Source organism: Suricata suricatta, chromosome 10 (genome assembly GCF_006229205.1).
Source record: "Suricata suricatta isolate VVHF042 chromosome 10, meerkat_22Aug2017_6uvM2_HiC, whole genome shotgun sequence".
Lineage (NCBI taxonomy): Eukaryota > Metazoa > Chordata > Mammalia > Carnivora > Herpestidae > Suricata > Suricata suricatta.
In genome coordinates, this window is record NC_043709.1 from 8,836,204 (window position 1) to 8,849,361 (window position 13,158).

General features: G+C 47.3%; 1 protein-coding gene across 1 annotated transcript in view; it reads right to left on the bottom strand.

Moving 5' to 3' along the window:
- The window catches only part of LOC115303866 (DNA dC->dU-editing enzyme APOBEC3-like), a 16,226-nt gene extending 12,563 nt beyond the window's left edge, over positions 1-3,663 (bottom strand). Inside the window, exons 1-4 of the mRNA XM_029953829.1 lie at positions 3,549-3,663; positions 2,153-2,309; positions 438-717; positions 116-227 (exon numbers count right to left, since the gene is read on the bottom strand). Coding sequence (XP_029809689.1) covers positions 116-227; positions 438-717; positions 2,153-2,309; positions 3,549-3,574 — 575 coding nt within the window. The 5' untranslated portion in view covers positions 3,575-3,663. The remainder of the gene's footprint in view (positions 1-115; positions 228-437; positions 718-2,152; positions 2,310-3,548) is intronic.
- Between the last annotated feature and the right edge of the window lie 9,495 nt (positions 3,664-13,158).

Below are 13,158 nucleotides of genomic sequence, written 5' to 3' on the forward strand. Positions count from 1 at the left end.
TGCACAGGAGGAAGGTGGGGGGCTGAGGCGCAGGGAGGGACATGCAGGTGGCATGAGATGGGGAGGAACAGCAGGAGCTGCAGGGCAGAGGACAGGAGGCTGCCGATGCCCTCACCTAAGGATTTCCTCAAGCTCTGTGACCAGGAAATCATAATCTTTTAACATATGCCGTCTCTGGAAGCGCATTCCCTTGTGGTCCACAAAGGTGTCCCAACAGTATTCAAAATCTGATATAAATGAGAAGACAGTTGTCAGGCGGGCCCTGGGATCCCTTCTTCTCCTGACCCTCCCATACCCCGCATTCAGGGCCTGGTCTCTTCCCTGCCAACTGGTCTAGTCCCACTCAATATCCCTGGGGACAGTTTAGACCCTCCCCCACCTCTGCCTCAGAACTACTCTCTCCCATGGTCCAGTCCCCAGCTCTCCTCTGCTCTCACCATCATAGGACATGATGTCCAACTGGACCCCTGAATTCCATAGACAGCGAAGCCCCTGCTGGTAATCTTCGTGCCGGGAGAAGTAGAGGCGGGAGGTGAAGATACTCAGTTCCAAGTTCCTATATTCCTCCAGGAACTCGATCACCTTCTCTGCACAGGTGGGACAGGGGCTCCAGGATACCCACCAGGTGACATGGTAATGCTCATCACGGGATGGGTATTGGTCATAGAACCAATATAGGAAGCAGAGTTCTGCATGACAGCGAGCCTGGGGATGGACCTGGGAGAAGTAGAGAAGAGAAGGGGACATTCCTAGCTGTCAGAGCAGACAGAGGGTCAGGGCTGGTGCCGTGGGAGGAGGAGCAAAGGAGAAGGACCCCCAGGGTTATTTTGTTCACTGACTTGTTCCTCATTTCCATCTCTCCTAGCGCTGTCTTTTTTAGTGAGCCATCCCTTCTCACAGTCATCCACCATCCATCATTTCTAATATCTATCTCCTTCCACCCATCCATCCTTTTATCCATCCATTCATGCATCCAACCATCCATCTATCCATCCATTCTTCAATCCATTTTCCAACCATCCATCCATCCACCCAACCATTCATCCATCCATCCGTCCATACATACATCCACACATCCATCCATCCTTTAGGCATTTTGATGCTTGACCTAAGCCAAGCCCTCTAGGGTCTAGGATGTCTCTCTAGGTGATGGCACCTGGGGAGGGTCACACAGCTGTGCTGCCACACAGAGGAGCCACTAGCCGCACATGTCTCTGGACCACTTGACCTGTGACTCGTGGGACCTGAGATGGGGGACAAGGGTAAATACACATCTCGTTCCAACAACGTAGTAAAGAAGAAGAATGTAAATGATCCCAGGAAGAATTTTTATATTCATTATAATTTGAAAGAATCTCCAAACATGGTGCCTAATACATTATCAATACTAATTTCACAAATTGCCTTCAACTCTTTGAACACTGGCTACTGGACCAGGTGAAATGACCTTTCAAGGTTAGTATTGCTAATGCATACCCTGCCCCAGCCCATCCCAGTTCTCTCTTGCCAATGGGCTCTGAAAAGTCTGCAGGGCAGGGGAGGGGAGAGCCTCGGGGTGTGGTGGGACATGTCTCAGGATTGGCAGTGGTTAGGGGACAGGGCTGCAGGGTGGTGGCCCGGCTCTAGCAACTGCTGATGCTGGTCTTTGGTGCCTTGGCCTCCTTTCAGGGACCCCTGGGCCGTGGCTGGGAGCAGGCCGGGGGCAGGCAGGACCAGGGGTGTGAGTTCTCTGCTGAGGGATCAGAGTCCTGGGCACAGAGGCATCAGTGGCGTGGCCAGGAAACGGCTCCACCAACGGAACCATGACCAGGATAGCTGAGGCAATGGTGTCTAACGGGCCCTGACTTTCTAAAGATGCTCTTCCATCCAAGACGCCAGAGGCCAAGCTCCAGGACAAGATTTGAACATGAAGGACAGAATGCCATCAGACTCCTTGGACAAGGCTCACTGGATAAGTCAAATGCCATCCTGTATCAGGTCCCAGAAGTTCAAGCAGAGAGCTAGTTCATGGGCCCAAGACTTAGAACAATGTCATGGGAAGGAGCATCTACCACTAAGTGCCCCCCTCTGGCATCTTACTTATAACATTATTTTTCTAGCCCCCGCTGACGCTGCCCCTGCCTGACAGGCCCAGGGAGAGGGTGGTGTGTACCTCGCTCTCAAAAATTCCCCAGTCCCCGTCGTCATATGAGCAGTGGTCTTCTCTCTCCACTTGGAAGCAGAGATAGCAGAGTCTCCGGCCATTAGCGTAGCGGAGGTTTGGAAAATGAAACAGGAAGGTGTCAGGATCTATCCAGTCCCTTGGTTTTCTGGGTGCAAAAGAGAGAAAACAGAAAATGTAGAGAGCGCCCTCTCAAGTGGTCCTGGCTGGTGGCCTGCCCTGGGCACTGTGGCTCCCTCCAGCCCTCCTGGGCCCTAGGCAGTCGTGCTGCTTTTCCAGGCTGGAAGGGGGGGAGGGGTGCTTCCAGGGACAGTAGGGACAGGACCTCCTTCCCTGAGGTCCCTGGGTCCCTGTTCCTTCCAGCAGCGCTCCCAGCCCGTTTTCCTGCCAGCCCTACCCCCAACCAATTAGAAGAACAGCAAAGAGACATAGAAACTGCTCTATCCCCAAAGAACAGCTTTTTGAAAAGTTCAGTTCAGTTAATTCTTTTTTTTTTAATTTAATTTTTTTTGAGAGACAGAAAGTGAGTGGGGAGGGGCAGAGCGAGAGGGAGAGACAGAATCCCAAGCGAGCTCCAGGCTCGGAGCAGTCAGCACTGAGCCTGACATGGGGCTGGAACCCATGAACCGTGAGATCATGACCTGAGCTCAAAATTGTATGGCCCCCCTAGGCCCCCCTCATGACTTTGTTTTTACTGAACAGCAATGAATGACCTTATCCTAACAAGAGCTAGACCCTCAAGGTCCTGAAAACGTTGTTTCCAAAGTACCTCAGAGACTTATGCTGTCCCTAACTTCCTCATGATTAGTCACTCTTCACACCCTGGTGAGGCTCTTCCTGCCCAGGGGTCCTGTCTCCGTGCTTTAATTAAACCACGCTTTTTTGCACCAGAGATGTCTCAAGATTTCTTTCTTGAGGGGCTCTGAACCCCAACACTTCAGCTCACATCATAAATGTAAGAGAAAATCGATCCAAGTGCTGTAAATCGAATACACCAACTGCTTCAACCATCCTGCGGTTCGAAGAGACGCTTATCAGAGCGCAGGAACTTCTGGAAGCCTCTGAACCTGGGCATCACCGGGCACAGGCAGGCCAGACCCGCCCAACAGACTTTCAGACACAGACGCTGGCCTAGGGGGGCACAGGGCCGGGTGGAGGTGCGGGAGGGGTGCGTTCAGAAGCAGCCACTCACAGGAGCATCCCCAGAACAGGCTGAGGGCCAAGTAAGGAGTGGGTGCTGCAGAGAAGGAGCCAGAGAGGGAGAGAAGGGAAGGGGGACCTCGGGACGGAGGAGGCCAGAGACAGAGGCACACACTGCAGGGCTGTGAGCAAGGGGGGGCCGCAGAAGGGGGCCCAGCAGGACAGAGCGAGCAGACAGCCATGGTACCTGGGGCTGGGGCGCCAGGGCTCCATTCCTCTCCCCAGCCTTGCTTTGGGAAAGCCTCAGTCAGACAGTGACCTCCCAGGCCGCCTCCACAGAAGCCCCGCCTCCTTCCTGCTTTGGCCCCTGGGGTGGGAGGGCCCTTGGGTGGTTGCACTTCCTCAGGCTCAGACTCCCCTCTCCTTCTCTGAGGCCACCCCCAGGGCACAGCGCCCTCAGAAAGAGAGAGGCCCTATTGGACAGCAGAACAAAGTTCTTGCAAAGGGAAAGAGAAAGTAGGATGTCACAGGGGGTGGGACAGACACTGGCTGGAGAGAGCAGGACAGTCGCGGGCTCCTGGGGAGGGCAGGCTCTCTGAGGAGAGCAGTGAGCCCTCTCCTCATCACCCCTGGGCCCCTCTACGTCCGGGCCCAGGTACTGCTCTCCACATGCCTGCTAATGTACAGAAGTGAGGATGCGGTGTGTCCCTCATGTCAGGGCTCCTTGTTTTCTCCTGACTCCACAGTAGGAAAGGGACAGATGGGCTTTGAGTGCCTAATTCTGTGTTTAGTCCTCTAACCAAGTAAGTCCCCTCGGCCTTCATTTGGCAGATTGAGGCAGTGACAGAAGGAGTGAGGGGGGAGAGAGGGAGGGAGAGAGACAAGGGGGGGACAGCTTTGGTTTCTCTTCTCTTAAAAGGACACTCAGGGCTCCTGGAAGGCTCAATCCATTAAGCCTCTGACTCAGGTCATGATCTCATGGTTCATGGGCTCGAGCCCCACATTGGGCTCTGTGCTGACAGCTCAGAGCCTGGAGCCTGCTTCCAATTCTGTGTCTCCCTCCCTCCCTCTGCCCCTCCCCTGCTCATGCTCTGTCTCTCTGTCTCTGTCTCTCTCTTTCTCAAATATATAAACATTTAAAAAAAATTTTTTAAAGGACACTAATCCTCCCATAGGGCCCCATCCTCATGGTATCATCTAAACCAAATCACCCCAAAGATCCCACCCCTAACATCATCCCATAGGAGGTTAGGGCTTCACCATGTGAATCAAGAGGACACAGTCTTTCAGCCCAGAACAGCTGTGAGTGACAGGATTCTTTTCGATGACTCAGGAACGGGATGGCTGATGTCATCACACTGCTGGGTGAGGGGCCAGTGCTGCCTTACACTCAGAGCTGAGCCTCCAGGCTCTTCTGCTGTCAGTCTGGAGGATGGAGGATCAAGTTCGTGTTCACTGCTTCCTCATGGGAGGCCCAGAATGTTAGTGATGTTAGCTGGACCACTGCTGCCCTTAGCAGGATGGAGATTTCCTGGTGGGAATAGATGAAGCAAAGGTAGAAAACTGGGAAATAGATTCATAGTGGATGCAAATCAGAGGAGCTATCTGGTGTCTCAGGTGGAGGTTGTGGGGAGTCTATACCTTCTGCCCTGGGTGCAGTCCTGACAAAGGAGTGATAGGCAGTGGGTCCCTCCTTCTACCTCACCCACCTGAGCTCTTTGTCTAGGCAGGTTCCCTTGGGTGCCTCTTTACCCTTTATTATAAGGCTCAGCCCTGATAGGTGGCATTTCCATGCCATCTTGGAGGTAGTTCCCCTTGAGCACTGTCTCTCCTTTGCTCTGCCCAGGTGAACTAAGGTGAAGTCAACATGCAGCTCTCTGAGGACCCCAGGAATAATTTGGCTGCTCATGGCCCTCTCCCTACACTCACCCCGAGTGGCTCTCTGCACTTCCAACCAATCTCTGGTTCCCAGAGATTCAGGTGCTCCCTCAGTGAGCCCCAGGCCCTTCTCAGGAACCCTGGTGCCTGTGTGAGTCATGGAAAGTGAAACTGAAAGGCCGGTCTCTAGAAGGACTGACAAGAGGGCTAGGGATGGTGTAGTGGCTCCTGATTTCAAGAAACAGAAGGCAGAGCCAGAGTGTCTGTTTTGATCTAAAGTTGGGGAACCCCTCGATCCCTGTGGCCTGTCACTGTTTGTGTAGCCCAGGCTCCAGGTCAAGTTCAGCTCTGAGAGCTGGCTCAGTGGAAGGCCTCTGCAGTGGGCAGGGTCCTGCTGAACAGCCAAGAGTCCATGGAGCCAACAAACAGTAAATCCAGTCATAAGTGCAATATTGTGCCCACCTGTCCAGCCTCTTTTTGCGTTATGTGAATTTCACCTCAGTAAATGAAAAAAGAAATAGAGCACATGAACAAACTTCAAATTATTTGAAATTATACTGGCCCTTTATAGATCAACATGAATTTATGGACAAGATTTTCATGTTCCATGACAAATCCTATTATCAAGGTGCAGATTAATTTTAGGAAGCATAGACATCCTTGTGGCAACTGAAGGTCTCTATCCATTAACATGGTATATACCTCAATTTATATAGGTCTTCTTTTTTACATTTTCAATACATCTTGTACTTTTCAAAATTTTTATTTATTTATTTATTTACTTATTTATTTTTGAGAGAGAGAGAGAGAGACAGAGTGTGAACAGGGAAGGGGCAGAGAGAGAAAGAGACACAGAATCTGAAGCAGGCTCCAGGCTCTGAGCTAGCTGTCAGCACAGAGCCCTACATGGGGTTCAAACCCACGAACCGTAAGATCATGACCTGAGCCAAAGTCAGATGCTTAACCAACTGAGCCATCCAGGCGCCCCTCTTATAGTTTTGTTTTTTTTTTTCAAATAAAGGTCTCACACATTTTGTTAGGTTCACGTCTAGTAAACTTTTTGGGAGGTATTGTAGCCTTTATCTACCTAACACTTTTGTTTGTTGCTAGAATCTGGGAACACTGTTAATATTCCTAAACTGAAGCTGGATCTACCAACCCCACTGAGAATTTGTTTACTGTTTCTCATTGTTTCTGTCCTTATGCAATCCCCAAAGGTCTTGTCCTTTATTGAGGCCCATGGGGCACTGACATGGACAACAGCACAGTATTGAACAGTGGCAGTCATAAAGGGAACTTTTGTGTCCTTCAGTTTTAAGAGAAATTTTTCTAAGAGGGAATAGAAAACTGTAAGTCCCAAATTCTTTATCTTTTTTAAAAATAAATTTTTGAGTATAGTTGAAGTCCCATATTCTTTAAACCTTTCTTGGCTTGAATATTTGTTTGCTAATAGTTTAATTATGAATTTGTATCTATGTTTATAAATAAATATGGCTACATCTTTTCTTACTCATTTTTTCCTTATTCAGTTTTATTATTATTATTTTTAAATAACGTCTACACCCAACATGGGGCTCGAATCCACAACCCTGATACCAAGAGTCACCCACTCCACTGACTGAGCCAGTCAGACATCCCTCTTCTTACCTAATTTTAAATCAAGATTATTGTAGCTGCCCAAAATCATTTGGGGAGTTTAGCTTTTTTCCAATTTCCCAAGAAAGCTCAATTCTGATCCTTACACTGCTGATTGAGCTCACCATAAAACCTCTCGCTCTAGCAATCTGATATGGTTGTTTATGTGGTCATTTTAAGCAATAATTACATTTCTTTAATGGTTTAGGGTTAATCCATGTGCTGTATTTCTTTTGGTGTCATTTTAATCATATTTTTTCTAGAAGGTTGTCCATTCAGTCTCATTTTTCAGATTGATTGGTGTGTGTTCATGCCAGAGTCCCGCTCCGACCAGTACAGGGGTGTCCTGAAGGGGGCTGGCATCGGTGCAAAGGAACAGGCACAGACCGCTCAGGTGAACCAATCTGGACGGTTTACTGATTTTTCAGCAAGCTTATATATGCTTTCTACTCTCTGTATGTTTGCGTCAAACTTTTGTTTTCACTCTCAGAAAGTTCTCAGGGAATTCATCCATGAGAAAACTTTCTGGTTATTTCCTTGCATTACTGCTTTTTTATGTCAAAGAATTAATCTTTAATCTTACTATTTCTATGTCTGACGAGTTAGAGGGCTAGTTATGTTTTAGATTTATTATTCTGATTGTTTTAGCTGAAACTGGTAGAGCCTCTTCTTTAGAGAAATTGCAGCGTGACTGCTTTCTTGGTAATTGCCCACTGCAACCTTCTACAGGGGCATGTTTTTTTCCAAAGCGCCCTTAATGATTAACTGACTGCTAAGTTATAGGGAAAGGCCCAGTAAGGAAAGTTTAAACTGATTGAATAAGCTGACTGATTAGAAGGAGGGATATCAGCAGCTTCACTTCCCGAGAACCACTTTTCAGTCTTTTCTCATCGACCTCCTGGGTTTTGCCATCAGGTGGGTAGGGAAGGTCAGTTCCCAGCATATTCACAGTATTATTTTCTGATTTTTCACACCCTGATAAGAGACAACCCCAGGAGTGCCCAGCTGGCTTAGTCAGTAGAGCATGTGACTCTTGATCTCAGGGTTGTGAGTTCGAGTCTCATGTTGAGTAAAGAGATTACTTAAAAATAGAATCTTTTGGGACACCTGGGTGGCTCAGTCCATTAAGTGTCTGACTAATGATCTCAGCTCAGGTCTTGATCTCAGGGTTATGAGCTCTTCTTAGAAATAAGTAAATAAATAAACAAATAAATAAATAAATAGCTAGATAGATAAAGAGATAAATAATAAATCTTTTTAAAAAAAGATGACCCCATTTTCCACCCATAATGTAGGGTTTTTTTGCATTCTTTCTTTATTTTTTTTCAAAGCACCAGGTTTTGATTTTAATGTTTTTGCTATTCCCGTTTCATATATATATATGAATTATATATATATATATAATTTTTTTACATTTATTTATTTTTGAGAGACAGAGAGAGACAGAGCATGAACTGGGGTAGGGGTCAGAGAGAGAGAAAGAGACACAGAATCTGAAGTAGGCTCCAGGATCTGAGCTAACGATCAGCACAGAACACGATGTGGGGCTCAAACCCACAAACCATGAGATCATGACCTGAGCAGAAGTCAGACGCTCAACTGACTGAGCCGCCCAGGTACCCCCTATATATATATCTCCCACATCTTCTTTACTCATCAGTCAGTTGGGCATGTATGTTGTTTCTATATCCTGGCTATCATGAATAATGCTACAATGAACATAGGGGTGCAAATATCACTTCAAAATTGATTTCATTTCCTTTGGATATTGTCACAAGCACACTATGAAGGCACACACACAAGTTGTCTTTCCACAACGTCAGTTTTATTCAGTCACAAAGCAAGGTTAACATAACTGTAAAGCCGGTTCAGGATTCCAAACCCAATGACATTTCATATGCATTCAACCTGGCATCATACATGTCATGCCAAGCAAAGCACAAGACAGAGTCACACACCCAGCAAGACACAAGGGTTAAGAAGTTAATGAACCAAACTCGAAGTCAGTTTGTGGTTACACAGTTGAGATGAGGCCTCCATCTGGTCTATGTCAGCTCTTGGCACTTGCTGCCTATTATGTTCAAGCAGTGGAGGCTCTGTATTATGCTCAGAGATCAATCTGGCAGAGTCCTTGGCCACAGTTGCCTTTCTGTTGTGGTCAGATGTGAAAGGGTCAGCATCTGGAGAGTCTGACAGTTTGCTGCAGCTCCTTTTTGAACTCCTTTGGAGTTTAATCAGCCTTGGGCCTTTGCAGACCTCCTTTGGTACTGTTGGTTATCAGTTTTGGGTGTTGTCAGCCTGTGCTGGTTTCAAGGATATCTGGTCTTACCTGCAACACCCTTGGATGCTTACATCACACTGCTTGACGTGACTGACCATCTTGCACTCTACAGATATATACCTAGAGGTGGGATCGCTGGATCATATGAAACACATAAGGACTTCTATGGGACTCTGACTTTATGCCAGTGTAGGGGCAGGTTAAGGAGTGTCGGTAAGGTGTTGTCTTCATGTCTGGTGTGCAGCAGACATGAAATTTATGGGACAAGCACTTTGTGACAGGATGGTGGATGTAAGGGGTGAGAGAGCAAGAACAAATTGGAGCCTAGATGTAGAGCATGTGGAGATCGGCAGAAATCCATGTCCTTGCTCTTGCCTTTGACTTCGGTGGTTTGAGTGTCCTATGTGGTCCTGCTAAAACAAAATTCAACAGAGTAAATTTGAAGATCTAATTGGATTCATTAAGCACTTTATGACTTGGGCAGCACCCCGCCTAGCAAGTAGAGATGTTCTGAGGGGTTGTACAAATGAAGGTTTTCATAAGTACAGAGTGGAGCAAGGAAGTTGTTAGCAAACAAAAGAAAGGATTGTTTCAGGCCAAGACATCTTCTTTGGGGGGAGAAGGGACCAGCAGGGTTTTTAACATGCAGATGACCTCACTATTGCTAATCATGAAATATCAGATTGATTGTTAAAAGGTCATATTCCTAGGATGTGATTGCAACTGTAATTAAGTCTTGGCTTGCTGTTGTTGGGGGCAAATGACTCCATTTTGTATTTGGGTTTTTTTTCCCCTTTTTAACACTCCCTTCACCACAAAGCTAGAAAACACACCTCGCTCCAGGGTAGGAGAAGCTCAAGGAGGATGTGGGGGAGGATCTCATAGTTGTGGCTTCACACCAAGGTGGTGAGTCAAGTCAGTACCTCAACACGAAAGCACATTAGAAAAAGCTGCTTCTTCATTGCTTCCCACTTTATTGCCCAGACTAGTCTCTCTTGTGGCCTAATCTATGCTAAAGGGAATTTGGGCAAATGTAGTTCAGCCTGGCCAAGTCCGTGCATCAGAACTCCTGCAAGGTGGCAGAACCCTGAGAATGCATTTGGGATTACATGGAATCTACAGAATTAACATTTTAACAATATGGCGTCTTTTGCTCCATGAACATTGTATATCTCTTTACTTTTTACCTCTTCTTTGCTTTCTCTTAGAAGTGTTTTGTATTTTTCAGTGTATGGGCCTTAGACAACTTCTGCAAGATGACGTTAAGCGCTGTTTTCAGAGGCAGATTTATAGTAACAGGTACCAGCAAACCCTTCCATCATGTTTACGATAGGCCAGGCACTCTTCAGAATATATGTAGATATAAATATAAACAAATTCATTTAAGTCTCACAACTACCTAGGTGAGAGTTCTATTATTATCTCCATTTTATATGCCCACAATTTGGCTAACAACTTGCCAGAAGCCATAATCCAGTAAGTGATGGGGGCAGGATTGGAACTTCAGCTGGATCCAGCCTCTCCTTCCACCACTACTCTATGCTACTTGGTAATAGCTGTTGGTGTTCATGCAATGGCACAGAAATAAAGACTGATACTCTGTGAATGTAAGATTTTAATCTTGCATTCAGATTCATTGAATTAGTTCTTTGAACTAATTATATAAAATAGCAAGCTCTCTCTTCCTCAATTGCTGGGGTGGTAAGGAGGGACATCTTCATCTCTATCTTACATTATTCTGTATTTATGAAGATTTGCAGATTTTTAAAGTTTATTTATTTTGAGAGAGAGAGAGAGAGAGAGAGAGAGCATGAGCAGGAGAGTGACTGAGATTAAAGGAGACAGAGAATCTCAAGCAGGCTCCTCCCTGTCAGCATGGAGCCAGACATGGGGCTTGATCCCATGAACCGTGAGATCAGACTTGAGCCAAACCAAGAATCAGACACTCAGCTGCCTGAATCACCCTGGCACCCCAAGAGTTGCAGATTTTTTAAGAATGAATCTGTGTAACATCATTAGTTAATAGGAACCTCAGAAGGCTGGTGGACATAAATCTTAGAATAAAGATGGGGGGTGGGGAGTGGATAGGATTTCCCTTGAAAACTGCCTGAAACAAACACCTCACCTTCATCTCCTTCCTGGTAATCACAGAATACACACTAGAACCAATATCATAACCCATATCTGATTGGAAAGCACTGAGGAGACTGACTGAATGAGTAAGTGAGGGATGTTCTGGGGGAAGAGCATAGCTCTGATGAAACTGGGTTCTGGTGGCCTCAGTTCCTCCTACCCCCTCATCACCTCCTGAGCTCTGCCCCAATCACTGCCTGGAGCCAGTGCCCATCACAGCAGAGCTCGTAAAAGAAGTACAGTGTCCTCACCGGATGAAATACCCTGCAGCCAGGAGAACTGATTGTCTACAACTCTTAGAAACAGGACACCAGTAAAGAGGGTTGGGTGGGATGGGAAGGAAGCACAGAAGAAGAGATTTTCTTTCTCACTCTATTTGTTATAAATTGATTGGGTGCTTAACTAGATGCCTACACTTTTTAAAATTTTAACATATTATTTATTTATATTTGTACTTATTTAATATATTATTTATTTATTTATTTTGAAAGAGACAGTGAGAGAGAGAGTGTGTGTGTCTGTGTGTGTGTGTGTGTGTGTGTGTGTGTGTGTGTGTGTGAGCAGGAGAGGGGCAGAGAGAAGGGAAGAGAGAGAATCCCAAGCAAGCCCCTCGCTTTCAGCATGGAGCCTGACACAAGGCTCGATCCCACGAACCATGAGATCATGGTCAGAACGAAATCAAGAGTCTGATCCTCAACAGACTGTGCCACCCAGATGTCCCCTCCAAAAATTTAAATATATTAGAATGGGTTCCTAATAACTTTCCTTATTGTGGTAACTAATATACCTCACCATTATTTTAAGGAGTCCTCCTTTTATGGGGCCCAGTTGAAAGCCAAGGACATAGCCTGTAACCAGAGGTGCTGAGCCAAGGACTGAGTGAGCAGTGGAGTGGACCAGGGTCTCTGTCCATTGTCTCAACAGGAGCACAATCTTTCCAAGATGGACTGAGCTAGGCATCAGGACAAGTGGCCTGTGGCAGCCACTCGGTAGTGGCTGGACATCAACCCGAGGGAACAAAAGATGCCATTTCCTGCTCTAAAAGAGCAAGGATGAAACAACAGCTTCCAAATTCTACTGAGGAGCCCAGAATGACACCCAGACATAGGGACACAGGGTGATCCAGAGACATGGCTCCAGGCCTAAGATGCATCTCAAAGAAGGGCTTCTTTGGGCCATGGTCATGTGAGATGCCTCATGCCAGGTCATCTTGGAGAGGAAATTCCAGAGGGTGGAAAGAGAAGCTAAAGGTCTTAATTCATGCTGGATCTAAGAGAGACAAAACTCTGGTAGAAAGAGGTGAAACTCCAAGGGGAGGAAAGAGGGAGTCATGAGGGAGAAGAGAAAAGTGTGGTGGGGAAGACCAATCAGGATCAAACAGGAGGACAAAATACTCTGGGCAAACAGAGAGAAGCAAAAGATCTGTGAGAAGGAAAATGGAAGGAGGCAGGGAGAGAGGGAAGTGGGTAGGGAGGTACAGAAGAAGGGAGGGAGCGAGACAGCAGGGACAGGGGACTGGGGACCACGGAGACTTACACTGATGTGGGCTCAGGCACTGGGAAGACGCAGCAGGAGCCTGGGACAGAAGGAAAACCTGTAGAAAGGAGGGTCTCCCCCAAAGGGAGGAAGGACCAGTGAGGGGTGAAACAGGAGGGAGAAGGGGTGCAGGGAGAGGGCCTCTCACACCAGGACGCCTGCCAGCACCTGCCTGCCCATTGCACAAAATCACATACCTTCCCTGGGGGCCCCGATGTGCCCGAATCCTGCCAACCCCGTGGTGGGAGAGGGGACAGGCAGAGTCCATGCAGGGAGCAGAGACCGCCCCGCCGCAACCCCCTGTCCAGCTCCTCGCCCTCACCGAGACTCCAAGATGGTCCCCGGTGTCACCTACAGTCCTAAGCCAGGACTCTGCCGCCACACTCAGCGTGGG